General features: G+C 38.2%; 2 protein-coding genes across 3 annotated transcripts in view; one reads left to right on the top strand and one right to left on the bottom strand.

Annotated features, from left to right (window-relative positions):
- bace2 (beta-secretase 2) overlaps positions 1-21,934 on the top strand; it is a 168,000-nt gene that overhangs the window by 43,269 nt on the left and 102,797 nt on the right. The gene's annotated exons all lie outside the window — the stretch shown is intronic.
- The window catches only part of LOC306830732 (cell adhesion molecule DSCAM-like), a 102,676-nt gene that overhangs the window by 3,259 nt on the left and 77,483 nt on the right, over positions 1-21,934 (bottom strand). Inside the window, exons 12-32 of one of the 2 annotated variants that reach the window (XM_079354372.1) lie at positions 15,243-15,439; positions 14,035-14,131; positions 13,647-13,775; positions 13,339-13,506; positions 12,486-12,556; positions 11,666-11,909; positions 10,791-10,937; positions 9,940-10,095; positions 9,614-9,747; positions 9,211-9,364; positions 8,671-8,788; positions 7,806-7,972; positions 7,072-7,170; positions 5,699-5,887; positions 4,940-5,230; positions 3,261-3,437; positions 2,957-2,987; positions 2,631-2,746; positions 2,302-2,466; positions 1,255-1,455; positions 622-924 (exon numbers count right to left, since the gene is read on the bottom strand). In XM_079354372.1, coding sequence (XP_079210498.1) covers positions 622-924; positions 1,255-1,455; positions 2,302-2,466; positions 2,631-2,746; positions 2,957-2,987; positions 3,261-3,437; positions 4,940-5,230; positions 5,699-5,887; positions 7,072-7,170; positions 7,806-7,972; positions 8,671-8,788; positions 9,211-9,364; positions 9,614-9,747; positions 9,940-10,095; positions 10,791-10,937; positions 11,666-11,909; positions 12,486-12,556; positions 13,339-13,506; positions 13,647-13,775; positions 14,035-14,131; positions 15,243-15,439 — 3,354 coding nt within the window. The remainder of the gene's footprint in view (positions 1-621; positions 925-1,254; positions 1,456-2,301; positions 2,467-2,630; positions 2,747-2,956; positions 2,988-3,260; positions 3,438-4,939; positions 5,231-5,698; positions 5,888-7,071; positions 7,171-7,805; positions 7,973-8,670; positions 8,789-9,210; positions 9,365-9,613; positions 9,748-9,939; positions 10,096-10,790; positions 10,938-11,665; positions 11,910-12,485; positions 12,557-13,338; positions 13,507-13,646; positions 13,776-14,034; positions 14,132-15,242; positions 15,440-21,934) is intronic. The other variant, XM_079354373.1, reaches the window with a different exon arrangement.

Raw genomic sequence — 21,934 nt, 5'->3', positions numbered from 1 at the left:
CAGTCAGCAAATGAATATATACTGATATCTATCAGGTAGTTATTTGCAATCTAATTGTAAAATAAACACTTAAATTAATATACTTTATTTTATGCAATTTTAACTCACATGAGAAGAAAGTCTCATTAGCTAAAATAAGTTAAAGTCTTGGAGACTACTGATGGATTACAGAAAAGGGATCTAAGGGATCGAAAAGCAAGAGGCAAGCAGTATTTGGATTCCTAAAAATAATATTTGTGTGATTAAACTATATCCTGATGATCTTATGTAAGAGAGTTGTAAATGACTGATAAACAACTGAACTACAGTTGCATTTAAACAAAAGATTTGATTTCTATCTGCTTCACTTGTGCAAAACTCAAATGAATACTTGAAATAAACACAACATAAGACCACCCCCTCACTGTAACTTTATGGTGTTTGTCTTTTCTTTTTACAGTGGTATTCCACAGAAAGTTTTGAAACTTGAAGCAACATCTTTTACAACTATGACTAGCTGCAGGAATCATAAATGGTTTTTCTGGGGAAATTAAAGAACAAGATTATGTTTTTGAAATGCAAAGTGGCGGTGATTGCAAGGGCAACACAAGTTAAAAAGATTCATGGGATACTCTTCCCTACCAGGTCTGTGTGCCTTGGGCGCGGCCATGTTCATGACCCGACTGACATCCTGAGGTTTGGGCGGTGAAGCGGTAAAGCGGCAGATGCCTGACTCAGACGGTGTGCTGGAGGTCAGGCTGTCAGTGTAGTCGTTGGTCCCTGCTGTCATCTGTTCTGATGAAGTATCGGAGATGAAGCATTCAGTGATGGTGAACTTGGCATGGCGAAGCTGTTCTTCCATCTTGGCATGCTCGTAGGCTCTGGCCAGTTCCTCATAGGTGGAGGACGCACTCTCTGTTGATACCATGCTGCTCCGTGCACGATCTGAAAATTAACCATGACACAAGTTTAATTGTTGTTCTAAGAATAAAATGGACAGTTTAGCACTAGTATGATTGGGTTTTTCACAGTGAATATCTGGATAAAGAAAGGGTAGATTCATATCCTCACAAAAGTCATTCTTAAAACCAGGCCAAAATGTGCTATATTTTGAAATAGAAAAACTGCTGCATGTGTATTTTGAATATCAAAGATGGCAATGTAAAAGTCATACATATTGTATTTACACTTGAAACTCTCTGATGAATTCTGAAACAATCTTTAAATTGTGATTACATGGAGCTTGTGAAACGTATGATAGCTGCTTTACTCAACCTGTATCCTGGGAGGGGCTGACGCTGTAGCTGTCACTCTCCTTGTCTACAGATCCAGTGGCGCGTGGTGTTGGGAGTCTCCAGTCAGTGGTCAGGGTGTGCGAGGAGCTGGTGGGGTGCGGCCTGTTCAGGGTCCATTGGCTAGCATAGCGGCTTCTTGCTGCGGCAGGACCAGCTTTGGCAGTGCGTCTGGCAGTGGGATCTGGTAAGAATGGAAGGGGCTTGTGAATAGAGCTTAAAAGAGCTGTTAAATTCTTAAAGAACAATTTTAGGCCAACTGCTATGAAATACCATTGATTAGAACTTAATTCCAATTGGATTATTTTCTTATGGTTCAACTTCATAAAACCCAGAAAATGGTAGAAATAAATGTACCTGAGAATGGATATTTCTTCATTGCAAAATGCTTTCCTTGAAACTTTACCTTTCATAATTTAACCTAGCTACTGAAAAAAATCAGATTTATTTTGTACATTACAAAGACTAAAAAAAAAATAAGAAAAAAGGAAGTATTTAGGCTTGTCATTAGCAATCTTTAGGAATACAGTGTTCTTTCTCCATACAGTAATCCAACAAGTATCATATTCAGCCAGATCTAGAATCAAAATGAGACTGATAGAGAAGAGCTGAATTGGATCTGTGTCGAGAAGAGTGGTTCAGTACTGCTTCAGTGGAGTTCAAACAGCAGAAGCCTGGAGGTTGCTCTACAGCTGTGTTATAACTGCTGTAAGATGGCTAACATGTTGTTTATGGCAGTTTATGGTATTGCTACTGTAAAAGGTTTTGACTTGCATTTAGTTCAGATAAATGTACAATGAAATGCTATGAGCAGTGTTTGCACTGCTGAGAACAATGTCCTTTTAAGTGACACAAGCCTCCAAAAATATAATTATACAGATTCAAAAGAAATCTAAAAAGAGCAAAATTCTTTGCTGATGAGACACCTATGTAAAGCTAACACTTTTTAAACATTATGGTTACATTAGTAATACAAGAAAAGCAATAGTTGTAAAATTAGTAGTAAAGGAAATAAATGTTGAGCACTGACGGTGATGGGACTCACTGGTTCCAGGCCTGGCATCAGACACATCCACCAGTGGTCCAGTGGCCTGAGACAGAGACTGATAGTGGACTGTGTGGGTCACCGTTGATGACTTTTGCTTATTTGTCTCCCCAAAGTCATTGTCTGTCAACAGTACAGTGGACCTGTCATCTGAGACACAGGGGAAAAAACATCACAGAAAAAGTTAATAACAGAAGAGCAGGAAGTAAGACAAGGGAAACAAAACAAAAGGTAAAACTGTAGGGGCAGGGAGTCAGTCATCAACATCATGGATATGGGGACTGATGAAAACAAAGCCTAACTTCAAGTCTTACCGATTGTCTCCATGGTGTCCCTTTCCTCGATAAGGAGCTGTGCTCTGGGGATGTCGATGTGCATTCTCAATGTTTGCTGCTGCTTGTTCACTGTGTCTGGAGTCCGAGTATTCTTACTGAAGACATAAATGAGAAATATCCATCATTTTTCAGCTGCTTGATTTTGCACAGTATTGCATAAATCCTTATGCAATTCCATTAAAGTTGAAAAGTAGCTGAAAGAAGGCAATTTATTAGATTTTTGTTAATAGGAGCAGTAACTCTAGCATAGAATTGTGATTTATGTTTGGGAGAAAAGTGTAAATTAAAATGTTATGCTTGCATACCTCATCAGCATTTCTGCCAGGCTTTTGGCATCTGTGAAGTCAGCAAAGGGGTAGTTAGAACCAGAATAATACTGTCAGAGTTGAATAGCTACAGCAGCAGAATTGATATACAAGCACTTACAAAAATGGATTCATAAATATAAGATATTCAAGAAAAATAAACAATGAGATGCTTGACCTAGAGACAACTTTGAAAGGTACTAAGTGACAAACACAAACTTAATACTGTTTGTTGATACTTGACTAACGATATGTATCAGCTGCTACAAATACAAAACAAACCATTCTGTGATTTTCAACCTACCTCTGAGTCTCTTGAGCCTCTGTTCCCTCCTTCTCCTCTTTAGCACCATGAGCATTATAAAGACCAATACAGCTACCACAAGAACAGAGGTGATGGTCACCACCATCTTCAGTCCTCCACTGCCTGACATGTTGTCCGAGACAGGATCACCTGTCTTCAGCAACGGAGGAATGGTACCTTGGAAATAATTACGAAAAAAAAAAACATTTACTGAGGTTCAGACATCAAGAGTTGTATTTTAAAGGTCATATATTATCCTCCTCTTCAACCAGTATAAATAGGTCTCAGAGCTCCCCAAAACATGTCTGTGAAGTTTCTTGTCATAAATCTATTGGGATCCTGTATGAGACATGCCTATGAACCTCTCTATTTCAGCCCTGCTCAGAACAGGCTATATCAGTGTCTGTAGCTTTAAATGTAAATGAGCTTTGTCTGACCATGCCCTTCTCTGGAAGGGCTTGGGTGGCTTGGACTTTCTCGTTCCATGCCCTATTGTTTATTGTTTAAGGCAGACTCAGAGGGCAGTTACAAACACCAATCTGTGGGAGTGTCACCCTGCTGGAGGAGGGGTTACTGCCCTTTGTGATGTCATAAAAGGAATAAAATCTAGTCCTAAAACAAATGAACCACAAGTTAGTTCCTACAAATACGCTACACTTGAATGTAGTCTGTTTGAGCACACATTTTCTGAAAGGATATACTTTTCTCAATATTTGGGGGGTTTGTAGAAAGACTAAGGACATATAATAGTGATAGAAAACATGGTGAGGTGGATATGGCATATTGTGACATTTAAAGTTAATGTATTGAAAAATATATTTTAATGATAATAATGACACTTATTTTCATGTTTTTGTTGCTATTTGTGATACTTTTTTGAAAACACTGTAATATATTCTAATGCACAGACAAAAGTAGAAAAAAAATAATGAAATGCCTCCTAATTTGCAATGAATTCACTGACTATATGTTTGCCACACCAAAACATACTTACAGGCAGCATACACATCCCAGCTAAGACGTAAAATAATCAATAGTTTTGAGTGCTAGCAGAGATGTCACTACCCCCTCTCTCCCTTTTCCAGCTAATACATTCTCTGACACAAGGCGAACAAAGCAACATAATGGTCTGTGGAGAGAGTGAATACTGTCATCACTGAGCTGATCTGTCAGAATACATTAATTTCTCTCAAAATTATGACAAAACTGTCTTTTTCATGTATGCTCTTAAAGGACGTGCTGTTAATTAGACAGACCAGAGTGGACCATAATGACACTGTTGTCAATTAACAATCACAATAAAGAGTGGAACATTGTTTGGATGTTCTTCTTCCCTTTGTCCTAAACACCTCGTGTACTGGCAGTGTTGATGTTGAGGGAAGAGAAAAAGGGGACGTTTTCAAGCTTGGGTGCTTAGCTTATGTAACTAGATACAAAAGTATACAAAAGAAGAAACACTTCCTTTTTGATTGTTTTACCTGTTGTTCTCTCCAACATTGTTAATGTTGTCTGTTATGTATTTATTATGATACATTTGGCCGTATTTGGTGTAAGGTTATATACTGTAAGCTATTACAGGATCAATGTGTTGTTAGTATTGCTTCCAATCCTTGTGGTTCTTATCCATTGAACCTGTATATTAGTGCAAATCTGCAACAATCTGTATAATACAAACTCACTTCCATCAGCATTGAGAGTAGCAAAAGTGACCCTTTTTTCTGCTGAGCCGGCGCTGTTGGTGACCTTCATCTGCAGTTCATACCAGGTCGCCTCTTGCAAGTCATACAGGATGTAGCTCTTGGTCAGCGATGTACGCTGGGCAGTGGTCCAGGTGGCCGAGTCAACAGCTCTGTACTCAAGTATAAAGGAGGTGATTGGACAGCCGCCGTTGTTCCAGCCAACCAGGTTGAGCCTAGCCCTGGTTGAGTTAATGCTGGTAAAGAGTTCATGTTCTTTGGCAAATTGTGGTTCTGATAAGAAAGAGAAAAAAATCATTGATGATACCCATTCAAGATCATATTTAGGCAAAAAGTTTTACAGTACAATTAAATAAAAATAAGAATTACGAGGTCAAACTGATTGTCAGTTGTTATCAAATTATTGTTAGAAAGCACCATGTAATTACAGTTTCAGGGAAAGATTAACTTTTAACTTTTTTCACCTGTAATTTGACTAGATTTTGTGTCCATTACAGTGGTTTTGAGTTATGAGTTTTTGAAATTAATGAAAAACAAAATTCCATGTCTTCAAATGTGAGTAGAAGGAAGGAAGAAAACATTTCCTTCTGTACTTCCATAGGTATATGAGTTGAATGGCAAAAAATATAGGACAATATGATTGCTAAAAGATGTTTATTTGAATGATCTGATTGCAGGGCTCTATTTAACAGATTCTGAAGCTGTTGAAACTATAAAATTCCATCATGCAACACCCGATACCTTTTCCATGGGTCTTCGCTTCAATGATCTCACTGATGCGCCCAGGTCCCACTGCATTCTGGGCAGTTAGAGTGAATTTGTACCAGGTGCCACATTTCAGGTTCTCTAGACGGTATGAACGTTCACTGGGGCTGATGGGAAAGCTGCCCCATTGTTCGCTGTTGTCCTCTGAGTGTTGCAGAATGTAACCTGGTGAAAGCCAATGAGAAGAGAGAGAGAGGGAGAGGCATGAGAGAGGGAAAAACTATGGGTAACAAAATGTTTTTTAAAGTAATTACCATAGTTTATAAGACAAAATAGAAAGCCTTTTTCAAATCAATATGTAAGAAAATATGTTGTTTGAAGACTTAACACAGGATAACCAAAGAACTACAGTATAAACCTTTGAGGTTGTAAATCAAACTTCTAATTCATTGTTCCTTTGTACAAGTGTGCGTAAAAATGCTTTTCTTTTCTTAATCCAAATAATAAGTCCTTGTGGAGAAATGTATACTTCAAATTAGGAATGATCTCTATAAACTGACTCAATCTGACTTGATTCTTTTTCTTCTTTTTGCTTAAATGGAAAATGACCCTGTATACATTACATCTAATCATTGTCGATTCATACATATAATAATAATTAATACATGCTTAACCACTGAAAGTCTGCTTATCTCACAATTGAAACTGTAGTCAGTCTTTCACAGGAATGTTTGATTGTAGAAGTATGTAAATAAGTATTTGTTTGACTCGTTACACTTAAAAGAAATTAGAGAACATCTACTCTAGGCACCTTGAATGTTGTATTATTCAACATTTATGCTATTAAGTTACAGTTATTGGCAGGAGAGTGTTGTGGTTAAAGTCACTAAGGTACAAGGGAGCCAACCTTGACTTCCCTAGAACACACTGCAAGCCCAGCTAAAAATAGATGACTGTAAGCTCAGGTATGTTTATTTTGGTGATGGATGATGCAGTGAGCAAAGACACAAAACAAATATCACAGAAAGGGGAGCCCCATACAGCTTCTAATGAATACAACTAATTGATGAATCACCACAAATTACCTCACCGTGATGGTGCTTTCTTAGAGATGGAGGGCTTTAATTTTTTTACCTAAACAGAACTAATCTTCCTTGGTGTCTGATCTACTTTTACAGACTTGAGTATTCAGCCTGATAATCAGATAAGGAGAAAAATCAGCAAAAAAGGGGTGCTACCCGGGAAAAGGGAGAGGTGACACTAGATAATGTAGGGGAACGTTATAAAAAAAGTAGTGTAGTGAAAGCCTTTTTGTGTTTGTGCACATTACATGTAGTCATTATGACAATTAAAACTGTTCTGATTCAAATACATTTGTTGTATGTGTTTCTGCCATGTGCTGCCCTTACCTCTTATGGAGCTCCCTCCATTGTCCCCAGGTATCCATGACAATGTGATTGATGTGGTGGTTGTCTTGGTTACTGTGAGGCGTGGCTGGTCAGGAGGGACTGAGGGCAAAAAATAATAATTCCATCGTTAACGTCGACACCAGCATTGTATTGGCATTTAAAGACTCTGTGCCTTATGTGTAACAGCAATATGGGGGCCTCATTGGTGATTTCACTGACCAAGATTAAGGGGAAAGAAGACAAATTTGTACTTAAGCCTTTATAGGGCTCATTGAGATACTTTGAAATTCAAAAAAATTCAACCTCAGAGTGTTCTTGGGGGACATAACTGAACTTTATTTCTGTTAAAACATTTTTCAAAACAATTTTATTTCATTTAGAAAAATAAACATTGACGAAGTTACCATATTTGGTTCAAATGCCACAATAGCAGGATCAGTGACGTAGGGTGATCTCTTCTGATTGAGTGAGGATCACATGCTTCTTGACCTTACTGAGATGCAGAAGGGTGGCCATATGTAATGTGTACCAAAATTACCAAAAATAGTCACTTGCCCGATAAAGGGTTAAAGATCTGAGGGGATGAGAAAAGTTATATCACCTACAGTAGCAGCTGTTCAAGCCCTAAGCCCACCTAGCCTTTTATTTCTTTCAAACTTGCGATGTTTATCTTGATAAAGAAAAAGACCTATTGAAACAGTAAGCTCATTAGTGTGATTTCTGCTTCCACTCACCTTGGACTTGTAGGTTGAGTGTGATCTCATCGGACCCCCAGTTGTTACTGGCTACACAGCTGTAGTTCCCAGAATCCTCTGCCTTTACTGTACGGATAATAAAGCTGCCATTGCCATGAACACTACGACGACCATCCTCAAGGACAGGTGTGGGGGTCCCATTTGTGCTGAACAAAGAGAGAAGAAAGGCTGGGCAATGAATTCTGTACAGTGATGATCAATCTCTATATAATTATAATAATCATAATAATAACAATAGATTAGATTTAAAGGTCCCATATTATGCCTATTTTTGTTTTATATGCTCTACAGTGTGTTTTACAGGTGTCTTATGCATGAAGAGGCACATCTATGTGCACAAATTCAAAGTCTGTGGAAATGCATCTTCTCCTACATCCGCCTGTTACAGTAGCTGTAGCAGTAACTGCATGTAACGCTCGGTCCCTAGCCCCTGCGAATGAAATTTACCAGTGTGATATCACTGATCCAAGCCCATCGTGCTGCACCCCCATGTGACATCTGTGCTGAGTGACTGACCAACTACAACATAGCTGAACGGCCGCCAATCAGATCAGACTAGGCCCACGTGGGGACCCTGATCGTGGGGGATTCAGAGCGTTGCAAACACAGGCAGATTAGAGGCGCTGCATCGAGCGCCAGTACATAAAAACAAACAATTTTTTTTCGAATATTAACGATGTGAACGCACTTTAGTAGGCGCATCAATTAGATACAGTATATGGACCCCAAATAGGGCATAATGTGGGACCTTTAAATAGCGCCCTTCAATGGACCCAAGTATTCTAATGAGATACATGAAATATCTGTAATATACAATTATTAATTTTATTTGAACAAGACGTACTTTCCCTTGAGCCACTTGATGGTCGGTGGAGGGTCTCCAACAGCCTTGCATGGTAAAACAATATCTTTCATCCATGGGGTGGTTACTGTCCCATTAAAAGTCAGAATTCTGGCTGGTGCTGAAAGAAACAAAAACAGATACACAAATATTTTGGTGTGGTTGACACTTTTCACCATTTGTCAATAAACAGGTTAACAGTCACCTCTGATTGAAAAAATTCTTCATGTGTTAAAGGCCTAATTTCTTATCTCATTAAGCTTCACTTTTGAAAGATGTCTTAAATATAGCAATTTATATATATAAAAAAGGCTTTTAGGCTTAAGATCAAAATGTTGTACAAATCTATACTAAATGTATATCAAATCTAATGATAGATAGATCGAGAGATAGAGATACTGATCCCAAGCTGGGAAATTGTAGTTCTCTTCAGGGGAGAGCGCGAACGTAGTCCCCCACTACCACAAATTATACAGTCAAGATTCCCACATCTGGGGAATTCGCATAGGTAATTGTTTGGCATGACACGTTTAGATAGAGTACCTTTAGCCAGAGGTTCAACCGTGATCTTCTCGCTATTGTTGCCATGACCTGCAGCTGTCACAGCAACCACCCAGATACTGTACTGTCTGTTTCGAGTCAAATTTGGGATCCTGTAAAAATAGATATCTGGAGATGCTTCAAATTCGCTCATCACCTGTAAAATAGAAGAAGAAGGGGAGAGTTATGTATAACTGTGTAGTACAGTGTCCAGAAAGCCAGAGTTTGATTAACCTAAACAAATCTGCATGGGTGTTCCCTTGCTCAGTACAAGTAGATTGTATCTTTACTGTTGTACTTCTGATGAGTGGGTTACTCAAGACCACAAATCCCTGGGTTCAGTGACAAACTGAGTGGCATGTTTTTAATTAATATTCTAAATTTTTTGGTATACAAATGCTATTACCATCGGATGAAGGTTAGAGCAGAAAACAATGTATTTCCTGATAATGCCGTTCAGTTTGAGTGGAGGCAGCCAGGAGACAAACACCACAAAGTTACTGGAGGCTGCCGCCTTAACCCCCGCTGGTGGACCAGGAACTGTAGAAGAGGATAGGAAAGAGACCAAAGTTTTCAGATGGACCAGGATTAACATACTGATCAGCATGACATAAAACGTTTTTTGATGTATCGCTATCCTTTTGAGTAAGACTAAAGCACTGTCCTTTATAATCTCAAAAAGGCTCTGAATATGGTTGGTAAAAAGCAAGCATTAGCGGTAATGGGTCATACCATCCTCTTTGGTGCGGACATAGATCTGTTCACTGCGGACACCATCTCCAGCGTTGGTGAAGGCTAATACCTGGATGCTGTAGTTAGTGTACTTCTCCAAACTGTCAAGCTCGAGAGATGGCTGATTGGTGGTAACATTTCTGATTTCTCCAAGTTCTAACAAGACAAATGAAATAAAAACCTGGGTTACAAAAAAAATAGTACACAATACACAGGGACTGTTCTGCTGACTGTTTTGTTAACAATTAAAGTGTAAAAATATTAGTTACCTGTAATAAAAGATGCAACATGAATCAAGTCATTTATTTATATATTTCTTTACAGCGACACAGAAATTGAATCCTTTGAATAATGAATGATATCACACTAAATAACAGCTATAAAGGAGTTTTACTTTTCGTATACCTCTCTTTTCTCCTCTCATCCCCTTATGTCCCATCACTCATAGCTGAGGCAATTGTTTTGACTAAGTTATTGCAAATTATTGATGTAGACCAGCCAGACTGCAGGATGGATACAGCTGGTTTACATTCTAAAGAACAACATAAAGATGGCTAATAATTTGCAGTGCAGACTGCACCATAGTCTATGTAATGCAGACAAAAATAATTATGTAACTACAATTCTGGATAATTATCTTTTTTTAATGTTAGCTTTCTCTGACCACAACTTTGTTAAAAATATCACAAACACAAGTTAAAACCCTTTAACTCACACCAGCACAATGAGTAATAGTATAATGATACCACAGCTTCCCCTGCTGGAAAAACCATGACAAGAATTAATGGCTCATTTAAAAAATAAAGTGTTGGCCATAATGTGTCTGTTTTTGGATGTGTTGATGCAAATACCTCCGTCAGGCAGGTTGGCCCAGTAGATGACTCTGTATCCCTGTAAGTTTCCATTGAGAGCCTCTCGGGGCAAAAGCATCCAGGACAGTGAGATGACCTCAGGGGACTTTGCTACAGCCAGGACATTTTCAGGAGGCCGAGATGGTACTACCCGGGACAGAAGGTGAGAAAAAGTGTTTGAGAGGAAAAATATAGACCCTTAAAAATGGCAGCATCAGTTATTGTCATTGCAACACATTAAAGAATAACTAAAATGAATTAAAAAAAACAAAACAGCTTAGACCTCGGGTGAGATCTGTACATGGTAAAATACATGCTAACATTGACACAGCATATGTATATTGTTTCTCTTTACTGAGAGACCCAAATTCATTATGATAAAACATATAAGTTGAATTCTTTTAGTGATTTAAAGTGAAAAAAAAAAACGTTTTAGGTAGAGGTGCAATATTGACAGAAATGCAAGTACGAGTAAATTGACAACATAACACAATAACTTTTTAATGTGCAAAATGATTAGTAAATATTCAAATCTATGCATTGATTTAAATACAGTTTTTGAATGATGAAAAAATCTTCAATAAGAGGACTTGTTAATCAGACACTTTAGAGAAGCAGTACTGATTATAGAACATTTGTCTGACTGATGTTATTCAACAAATGGCCAGTAGAGGGGGGGATTTTCTCAGTAATCGTGAATGTAAGAGCTCTTTTGAGATACATTGCATTTAAAAAGACTGGGTAAAAAGCATGTTTTGTTAAGTTTGGTTTATCAGTCCAATGTTATAGATATGTGTAGTAAAACTCTATAATCATTTATATGACAGTTACAGAAAAAAATAAAATATGTTAGATGTCCACTCAAGTGGCCTTACCGTCCTCCAAGGTTTTAGTGACCACCTGCTGTGATGATGGCCCGGTTCCTGCCCTGTTAGCAGCCTGCACCACAACACTGTACTGGGTAAATTTCTTTAGGTTGTCTAGCGTGATGCTCTCCATGGTGTCTCCTGTGGTGTCCACACTGATGATGGTGAACTGATGGCTCCCACCGGGGCTATACTCCCTGTAGCCCACCTGGTAGCCACGTATTACTCCATTTTGCAGATGTTTCTGGGGAGGCTGCAAGATAAGGATAAGAGTAAGAATTTTAACATGGAATATTAAAACATATATTACATTAAACTAAAAACTGATGTATGCTACTAATGCAAGGCAATTCCTCTTGACTAAATGTGTTGAAATAATACTCAACGTATTTCTTGCTTCTATTGCTTTAATTCTATCAGTGTCATGTGTTTATAGATATTAAGGACCAAATTATTTTTAAAACTATCACAGACTATAAAATAGTTTGTAACAAATATATCAAGTCACTAATGCATTCCATTATCTTAACTGTATTGAAACCTATGAAAAATACTTTTTTAAATTCTTTATTCAGGTCAATATATCTACACAAAGTATGCACAGTTTGTTTCAGTTCCAACACAGCAATTAACCAAATACATATCCATAGCTAATGTCATGCATAGCTACTTTTACAGATTGTACCTTGAAATGTACCTCAGTGCTATTAGAAAAAGTTGATGGTTTCTTTGACGTTTAATTGGTAGCCACTGTTCCAAATACAGAACATTCTCAACACGGGCATCCTTGCCACAGCTCACATTGATATGCATACAATTTGGACTTTACCTTCCAGGAAACTTTGATGCTTTGTGGGGAAGTTGGTTCCAGAGTGACATCCTGTGGCGGGCCATCTGGAGCTGTAAATAAAGCACATTGTTTTATAACTATTGAAAGAAAAGAGATGACAATCCATTCAGAAAGCAAATCACTGTTCATACTATTTCATATCACTAGATGGAGATACTGAGTAAGATTCATACTCTTCTCTGATTTAAGTACCCTGCAGTTTCTTGAACTCAATAATAAAAAGAAAATGACTTGAAACATTAACATCTCTAACCTTTGAAATAATGTAAGAATTGATTCAGGTTTCTTTAATTATGAAGTTTATGGCTTTATTTTAGCAATGAATCCAGAAAAATTGTCCGTTTTAATGAGTGGATATGCCTTTGGGGGGACATTATAGGCAATAGACATAAGTGAATACTGATGGAGTCTGCTAAAGCAACAGTGAACTAATCTGTTTCCTCAGATAAAAAAAAAGATAATGGCTTCAATTTAAAACAACCATAAAATTATGATGTCCGAGATGACTCAACAGGTTTGAGGGCAAGTAAGGAATGTGAACTAAAGTAGAGTAATGTATTTCAAAATTGTCATTAAGAGTGTAATTCGTTGGGTTCAAAATAGCCAAGTTTACACTTATAAAAAGTAAATCAAGTGGCTTTATAGATATTTTCTAAAGCTGTGAAAATCATCTCAGCTTCAGACAATAATTCACTCCATGTCTGCAATATTAAGGTTCCTCTCTGGTAATGACATCATTTCAGACAGAATGTTTACTTCATAAAAATACTGCTTTTAAATTGTGATAGAAAGGTTATAGGAATAGAGGATATAATCATGAAAGCTCACATACCTGCTTCATCTGTAGTGATGGTGAGCTCATTGCTAGGATTGCTGTTGCCAATGACGTTCTTGGCAACCATGCGGATGTTGTAAGTGGAGGAAGGGTGGAGGTCAATAATAGTGGCCTGGTTGAGCTGTGGTGACACATCTTTGGTTACCTGGGCTGATAGCCATGACGCTAAAATGAACACATGGAGAGATGTGAATGTTAGCAATGTTATCAATTGTAGTTAATTGCTGATCAGCCACATTTAAGTGATTTTTTACATACAAAAAAAAATACATATACAAGAGATTGTATCTTAAACAACTGTATACCTGATTTGTTTTTGCATTCAATATCGTATCCTGTGATGGGACTGTTACCATCAAAACCCATGGTCCACCGCAGAGCTATGGTCCGATCTTTAACTTCCCGGATCTCCACCTCTGGAGGATCGGGTGGTTCTGAGGAAAAGTGTGAAGTCAACATGTTTGAACTTGAAACAGAACTAGGTTGTAGGCAGACATTTTTGCACTGTACTTGTCCCTGTTGGAAATTATGATTAGGCAAAAAAACAGGAGTCACTGTGTAAAGCAATTAAATTAATAAATGTAAGTAATGACAAAAAACTTTCGGACTGCTTTTACGTTCTCTCAAAAGAACTAACTATGCAACTATGATACATGATGAAGTGTATTTAGTTCAAGACTAAATAAATATTACCTTGTACTGTCAGCTGTATTATACCTCGGTCCTCACCAAAAGAGTTGATGGCATGACAGGAGAAGAAACCTGAGTCCTCACGAACAGTAGGCATGATCTACAGAGAAAATAGTGTACAGTATGCAGGCTATTACAGTATGTTTTGTCCTGTGTTATTCAAGGCCACTACACTTAAATAAAACTCTAAGAGAATGTATTACTATTTTATAGTGTACCAGAAAATGTACAGCTACAAAAGTTAAATCATAAAATAACTATATCATCAAACATTGATGGTAGGTAATTTTCTCCAGATACACTTTTAAAGATCTAGGTACTGACAGAAATTAATAATTCATTCAAAATTCAAAAGAAAGCTGCAGCAGCTGTAAAACTTCGACCAATGTCTGCACTCGGTACCAGTTTTATAAACCCCATGCATGCGTAAATCTACACTCAAATATTGAGCTGAAATCTGCTTCTTGACCAATGGTGTGAGTGCATTTAAGTGAGAGGCGTGGCTTTTGAGGGAGCACAGAGGGGAGGGGGTGGGTGAATAAAGAATATGAGGGAATGCTACCTTCAAAATAATGCAAGTTTTCGAAAATTCCTTAAAATTCCTTTAAAGAAACATGGCATGTTGAAGTGCTGTCAGCATCGTAGTAGCCAGTATGACCTCCTTTATTTGTATTTGTTTTGACCAGAGAAGAAGGTTGTTTTACAGAAGCCCCACATGGCCTTTGGACTTGATTTGCCAGCCAAATGGCAAACCAACTGGTGTTGCAACTTCTGCCTGATTCAAGAGGTCTTGACATTTTTCTAAAAAGGCCAACACAGGTAAACGTGCTAAAACAAGGATAAATAATGAAGATGCTTTTGTAATATTCACACAGAATATTAGTCTGGTTGCTGAGCAACATTTTCAGTTATGTGTTGGTAACCTGCATTCTTATTGCTTATTGAGAGCCTGATTGTGATTGGTCTACCATGTATGCAAACCACAGACGGAGTTGGTTCAGCTTAGAGTATGAGAGAAGTTCGCCTTCCCAGTAAGTGTCACATGATCGTACACGAATGCAAATAAAAGCTCAAGTTAAAGCACGTCTTCCTATCAACATACTAAACAAGACACAGACCAACAAATCTGTTCTGAAAGTCTCATAGTTAGCCTCTAAAGAGTATTCAAATGTATATTTAGTCATACATTTTAATACATTAGTTACACTCACCACTAGTGTAGAGATGACTTCGTCTGCCACTTCTTTGACAGTGACCACGTATCTACTGGTTTCAGGGTTGATAATGCGTTCTTCTTTTTCCCAGCGCACCATGATGGGTTTCTCACCATGAGCAATGCAACTCATCTTCTTCTCCTCGCCCTGTGTAGCCAGGGTGGTGTTTGGGTATGACGTGATCATGGCCGGAACTGAATGGACAAGGCACAGGTTTTGGGGTAGGAAGATAAAAAGAGCATCAATAGTGAGAACAGAGGAATTAAAGCAATAAACAGTATTCAGATTGTAATGTAAAAAACACAAAGTCTATTCCTTTTGACTGTAACTCTTTACTTCAAGCAATAAAACTCAATTTATCCTTCTCTTGTAATAATTATAACCATTTCAACACTCCAGGGACTCATATGAACTTACTGTATGTTTTACTCTGCCTGTCTACCGCAATACTTGGAGACTGAAACAAAGACTTCAGGTGAGCCTGTGCCTGCTTTGATATTGACAGCAAATAGTAATAGGCTGCTCTTTAACATTCTGCTTTTTAAGAATAAGACAGAGGAATAGTGAAGAAGGTAGTGACTCCTAACTGAACTCCCATCGGTCGGAGCATGGAGCCTGTCTGGCTTTATGTCGTAACCGCACACCAGGCTCATTAGCAGCACATCCAGCTTGTGTGAGTGTGTGTGTCGCTCAGCAGAACAAGTATCTGTTGTAAATGTCTCTCACCAACACTACTTACAGTCTGTACTGTCACGAACACAAATCCTGCTTTCATTCTTTAAGAAAAGCTCCTGATTTGGAAAACATAAAACTACTTCCAGAAGGTAAGCGCAAACAAAGAATATGTGGATGTATGAAAATGATTGTATTCAGTAATATGGATGTTTAATTGCTTGACAATAATAATCTAAATACTGAAAATGTTTTGATTGTTTATAAGTTTTAAACAATCTGAATGGGCCAAGCATACACATTTCTTCCAAGAAAATGTTCATGGGAATTAATTCAAAGTTGTAATCTAATGGGCCCCTAACATTAGTTGTTTTTTTTCCTGTCACGATCAAACTAATCAGAGAGGAGACACAGGCCCCACATTCCACATAGAAAAAAACCCCGACAATACAAAGCTTTTATTTTATAAAGGACAGTAGCAGCAGCAATATGTCGAAGATACTTAAGAGTAAAGGTTAGAGCCTTCCCTTTCCTTTTGTGTGTGTTTGTGTGTGTGTGGAGGTGTGTGTGTGTAGGTGTGCGTGTGCATGTGTGCGTGTGTGGGTGTGTGTGTGTAAGAGAGAGAGAGACTGTCCAAATGTCTGGTCTCCTGAACAATGTGTCTAAGTGCATGAGTATGACTGTTATATTGAGTGTGCATATGTATGAGTGTGTGTGGATGAGAGCGGCTGTGTCTGGTGGAGCTAAGTGGGCGAGCACAGAGAGCAGAAAAGACTTGTGCTTATGACACATCTCAGCCACACTACACGATGGAGGAGAGAGAGAGAGCATGTACCCCTGCAGCGCTAACTATGATCCCTCTGCCTCTCCCTCTCGCTCCATCTCCCTCCTAAAGCTCCCACCAGGACAGCGATGATTTAATGATGAGAGAGACCACTTTGATTATTCATACACAGCAGACAAGTCCACTGGTCGAGCTGTTGTCTCACACAGACACACAACTACTCCAAGGTATACAAATATGCACATTTAGAAACACAAAGAGACAAACACAGAGGTCCTAGTCTTTCACACATGTACACCATGCAAGTAAAAGCAAATAGACAAGTTTTTAAAAAAAAATAAAAAAATCACAGGGATGCACTCCAACCAAAAATGTAAAACCATAACAGAGGCAATGACACATAGTACAAAAGTACAAAACAGGTTGTTAAATAGATCTGTTTACGTGGGATTCTTATTTTGACGTGCAAATATTTCAGCCCCGGCAACAACTGAAAACACAATTTTGGTATCCGAATCAGAATTGTTTTTTTTATTGCAAAGTACATTTCCATATACAAGGAATTTGTCTCGGTGTATTGGTGCAAAAAAAACAGTTAACATGCATACATACATGACATCCGAGATCCCCCTCAGATACTAAACTCTCCTGCTGTAGGTCAAATAATTTGTTTGGATTATTTTGTAATTGTTTTTGCTTCACCCAGGTCCCTAAGTTTGTTTGGTCTTTTCATGAGTGGAATGAATGTTAGACAACCCCAAGTTTATTAGTGTTTGAATTCATAATTAATCATATTATACACTTGTGAGAATAGCAGCTTGTCAGTGGCTTTTTTAACAGTTTTTAAATCATATCAGAGGCTCACTAAGTATAGCCGGCATTTGAATAAAATTCAAGATTACTTTATTTAGTCCCGAAGGAAATTTGCCTAGGACGTAGAGGCTGCTGCATAACACATAACACGACAGAATAGAAAATAGAGTGAGACAGTGCATAGCACACAAGTGCTGACAGGGCAATAAAGTGCATACCTACATACATACATGGCATTCCTTTACAGGAACCTCTGCTTACGGCCTGAGTTCAAACAGATTAACGGATAATGATAGCCATAAGTAAGGTCCTTTACCTGCTTTTTGTAAACATAACAATGAGCATGGTCTTGTTACCTGCTCTTTTGTTAATGTTAACAGACAAACAGTAAGGTCCTTTACCTGCTTTTGTAAAGTGTCTCGAGATAACGCCTGTTATGAATTGACGCTATATAAATAAAGATTGATTGATTGATTGATTGATAATGGAATAAATGACAATTTGTACCTGTTCAGATATCTTTTCTTATTTTTAACTGGAACTCTGTACTGCCTGCTTGAGGGTAGCAGTTCGCTGCTGGATCCTAGTACACACGCTATTTACATGGACACTCCATGATAAGTTATTGTCAATATGCGTACCCAAGTTTTTGAACGAATCTACCTGAGCAGTTTTAGCATCATGAATAAGTATCGGAGTGTGATCCCCCACATGACCTGGGTCAAACACCATTCCTTCTGGGTTTTTTTTGTATTGACTGATAGGTGATACAAAGTTGTTTGTACACAAGGATGTTTGTATCAGTATCCAAAAGGCAGAAAATCCAAAAGGCAGTGTCATCCGAGAAGTGTCATCCGGGAATTTAATAACAGAAACACTAGAATGCTTACTGATGCAGTCATTAGTATAAACCGTGAATAAAGGAGAACTCACACACCCTTGTGGAACTCCTGTACTTTATGCTTTTGACTGGGATATTGTCTGATTCACTCTGACCTGTTGGGTCCTGTTTTGTTAAAAAAGAGTGATACCATCTGATTATATATGGGTTGATGTGCATCTGTTTAATTTTACTGAGAACAATGTGTGGCTGCACAGTATTAAAGGCGCAACTGAAATCAACAAACAATAATCTGGCGTAAACCTTGGGATTTTCAAGATGCGTTATGGATTTTCACCATAACACATTTCAATATTGAATGTGTTATGATGAGAATTGCATCATCAGTGCCCCGGTTGTCTCTATAGGCAAACTGATATACAACAGGCCTATAGTCATTGTTGTCTTGGGGGACAGCTTTTTTTGGAAGAGGGATGATGGTCGCCCTTTTCCACAGAGATGGGACTATATGCGAATCCACTGATCTTTGATAGAAAGGGGACTAAGCTGGTGTTAGCTCCTCTGCACACATCTTCAAAAGGAAAGATGAGATGCCTGCTGCCCTGCTGGTGTCCAATCTTTTAAACTGTTTTACTACTTCAATGTGGTCTATGTCTATTTTTGAGACATCATCTCCTAATGGTATGGTGCTGATGACATTATAACATTCAGAAGAATGGTCATGTGTATCAAACTAGAGGTAGAAATTATTTAAATCATTTTCCATGAAACTTTCATCTGTTGAATACAATGTTTTCCCTGTCGGAGTCATATTTGTGATTGTTTTCATCGTGGCCCACATTTTTTTGGAGTTGTTTGCTTTAAAGTCCTTTTCAATGGATTCCTTAAATTGTTGTTTTCTGTGTTGAGTTGGTTTAACTCTTTTTGTGCTAGTCGTTGTTGCAGTTGGTCCTTGCTCTTGAAAACAAGCCTTTTGCGTCTAATGCAATCCTTAATGTCCTTATTAATGTACGGCTTATTGTTGGGATATAGCCTAATTGATTTGTGAGGTATCAACGCCTCCACACAGAAGTTAACATAGGCTGTAATGACATCGGTGGATGTATTCAGATCGGGCTAGTGAAAAATGTCCCAGTCAGTGCTTATATAGCACCCTTTTAATGTTTCAATACTGTCTATGGACCAGGTTTTAACAGTTCTAACCGTAGGTTTGCTCCTCTTTAGTAAGGAACGGTGGATGGGAATAAGGTGAATAACGTTGTGGTCTGACTTGGACAAAGGTGTCTTAGCGGTGGCTCTGTATGCCATTTGTATATTCCCATAACATTTGTCCAATATTTTATTTTGCCGAGTGCTACATTTGATGATCAAACCTAGGCAAAGACATTTCCTGTTTTGTGTAAGTGTGCATCTATGAAGCCCATGTGCTTGTGTGTGCGTATGTGCACTCTAAACCTCCACCCAACCCCCACATAATGGAATGTGTCAGACTTGGGACTGCCAACATTTAAACCTCATTTCTTATTCACTTGCAGCCCCTCCCTCTCACTCACTCCCAACACCATCATCCCCACCATTGCCCCCGCACAGGAAAGCGCTGATTTATTTTGCATAGCAACGATGAATTTTAAGTGAGTCCTATTAAAAGAGTCATCTCAGCCCCTGTTCTAAATGTTATTGCTCCTTAACAGGAGCCTTTTTCTCAATCTAATTCAAAGGCCTTGACAGAGCAAGTTAACTTCAGCTTCAACCTCAGCAAGTCTTATATGTTTCAGAAAAGGCACACAATGACAGCACCTTAGGGTCTGTATGTGTGCTTTTGTATGAAATTATAAGTCATGTATTGAATTATTACTCTTTATTCTTGTCTGTGTGGGATTGTGTGCAGAACGTTCCAGCACATGATATTAGGTTATAGCTTTCTCAATGTTGCTGTGACCTTGAGTGATGTGAGTAATGTGAGTATATAACTGACGCGTGTTATATGTTTATGTATTTAAAATTGCTGCCATGTGATGTAGATTGCAGTATCCTAAATGTTAAACAATTGATACCAATTTTGGTTGTGCTTCAGTGCCCTGAGCTGACATGAGCCTCTTTGCTTCCATCTCATCTCATCTCTATGCACCCACTGTGCAGCCCTAGCAGGGCCTCAGGCAAAACCTATTCTTTTTGATAGGCCATAATTGCTCGGTTGATGTATATTTTTTAATATCCAGCGATATTACAGGGGCATGGTAATAAAACACATGCTGGTAGGAGAAAGTGTGAGTGGGAAGAGGAGAGACGACGTAGAAAGGGAAAGCTACAGTGAGAGAGGAGAGCAAAAGGAAAGGGATGGAACCAGCACAAGTTTAAGTGCTGACATGAGATGAGGGAGGTATAGAGGGATAACAGAAGTTTTTTCTTTCTTATCCTTTGACCAAGGCCAGGCTTCCCTTGACTGATTACATTTTGTTGTACATGTATTATCGATAAACACATGTTTGTTTGTGTTTTGGTCACCTAATTTGACAAACCCAGGAATTTGAAGATGTCACCTTTCGATGGCTATGCAGTCTAAACTAATAAGTCCCCATCATGAATTAATGGAATCCAGTGGCTGTAACATTATTTTTATGTACATACAAATGTTGTAATTTATAAAGTTGACGTACAGTAAAGCACACAGGAGAAGAATGTGGTTAGTTTGATTTTTTTTCCCAATATATTAATTTTTACCCAAATATCTTTCTGGGATTAAATTAATTCTTCCGCGACTTCGCCGCCATTTTTGATTGCCTGAACATGAATGAAATCCCAAAATTTCCAAGGTCATCGGGTCTGGGGAAAAATTCGATATTTTTGTATTTTCGTAAAACAAGTTTACAACATGGCTCAAGAGCGCCCCCTTTTGACAACACATATCTTTTTTTTGACTACACAAATTACGCAATTTTTGCATGTTAATCATGCCAAGACCTACAAAAAAAGTCAGTGATCACTTGGCTGCAATGTTGGATTGTTCACTAGGATTTTATAAAAAGAAAAAAAAAAGAAAAAAAAGAAATGCTGATTACAGGATACCTATTTGAAGGAACTTGCATTCATGCGTTTGACGCACACTCAAGGTTACTGTGTTACATGTTGAACAAGTTGTGCTCTGCACATTATTTCAAAAAAGGGCATTTTTTTGCCAATTTTTGAATATAAAATGCCTGCCTTGCAGAATTCAAAAATCACAAAATTTGCCATGCACTGTACAGGGTCTGCCCTGAACACATCCATGCTAAAAAAGTCTGTATTATTCACACTGTTGAGGAAGTTATTGCATCTGAATTAGCACTAGCTAATGATAAGTGGGCCAAGTGGCATGACCTTGGAAGTTTTTAAAAAGGTTTCCCCATAGATATGTTTTGTCCTACTTGCTTGACAATTTTAATGCACATTAAAACCTACATAAAACCCTCTTACAATCACAATCGCAACATTGCAGGAAGTCTGTCACATGTTTTAAATGCAAGAAAAATTTTACAGGTTACCTATTTAAACAAACTTGTCCGAGGGGGTTCATCTGATCATCACAAGCTCAGTGTCAGT

Source organism: Symphodus melops (assembly GCF_947650265.1).
Source record: "Symphodus melops genome assembly, chromosome: 10".
Taxonomy (NCBI): Eukaryota; Metazoa; Chordata; class Actinopteri; order Labriformes; family Labridae; genus Symphodus; species Symphodus melops.
Note: the sequence above shows the minus strand (reverse complement) of the source record. Positions and strands in the feature narration are given on the sequence as shown.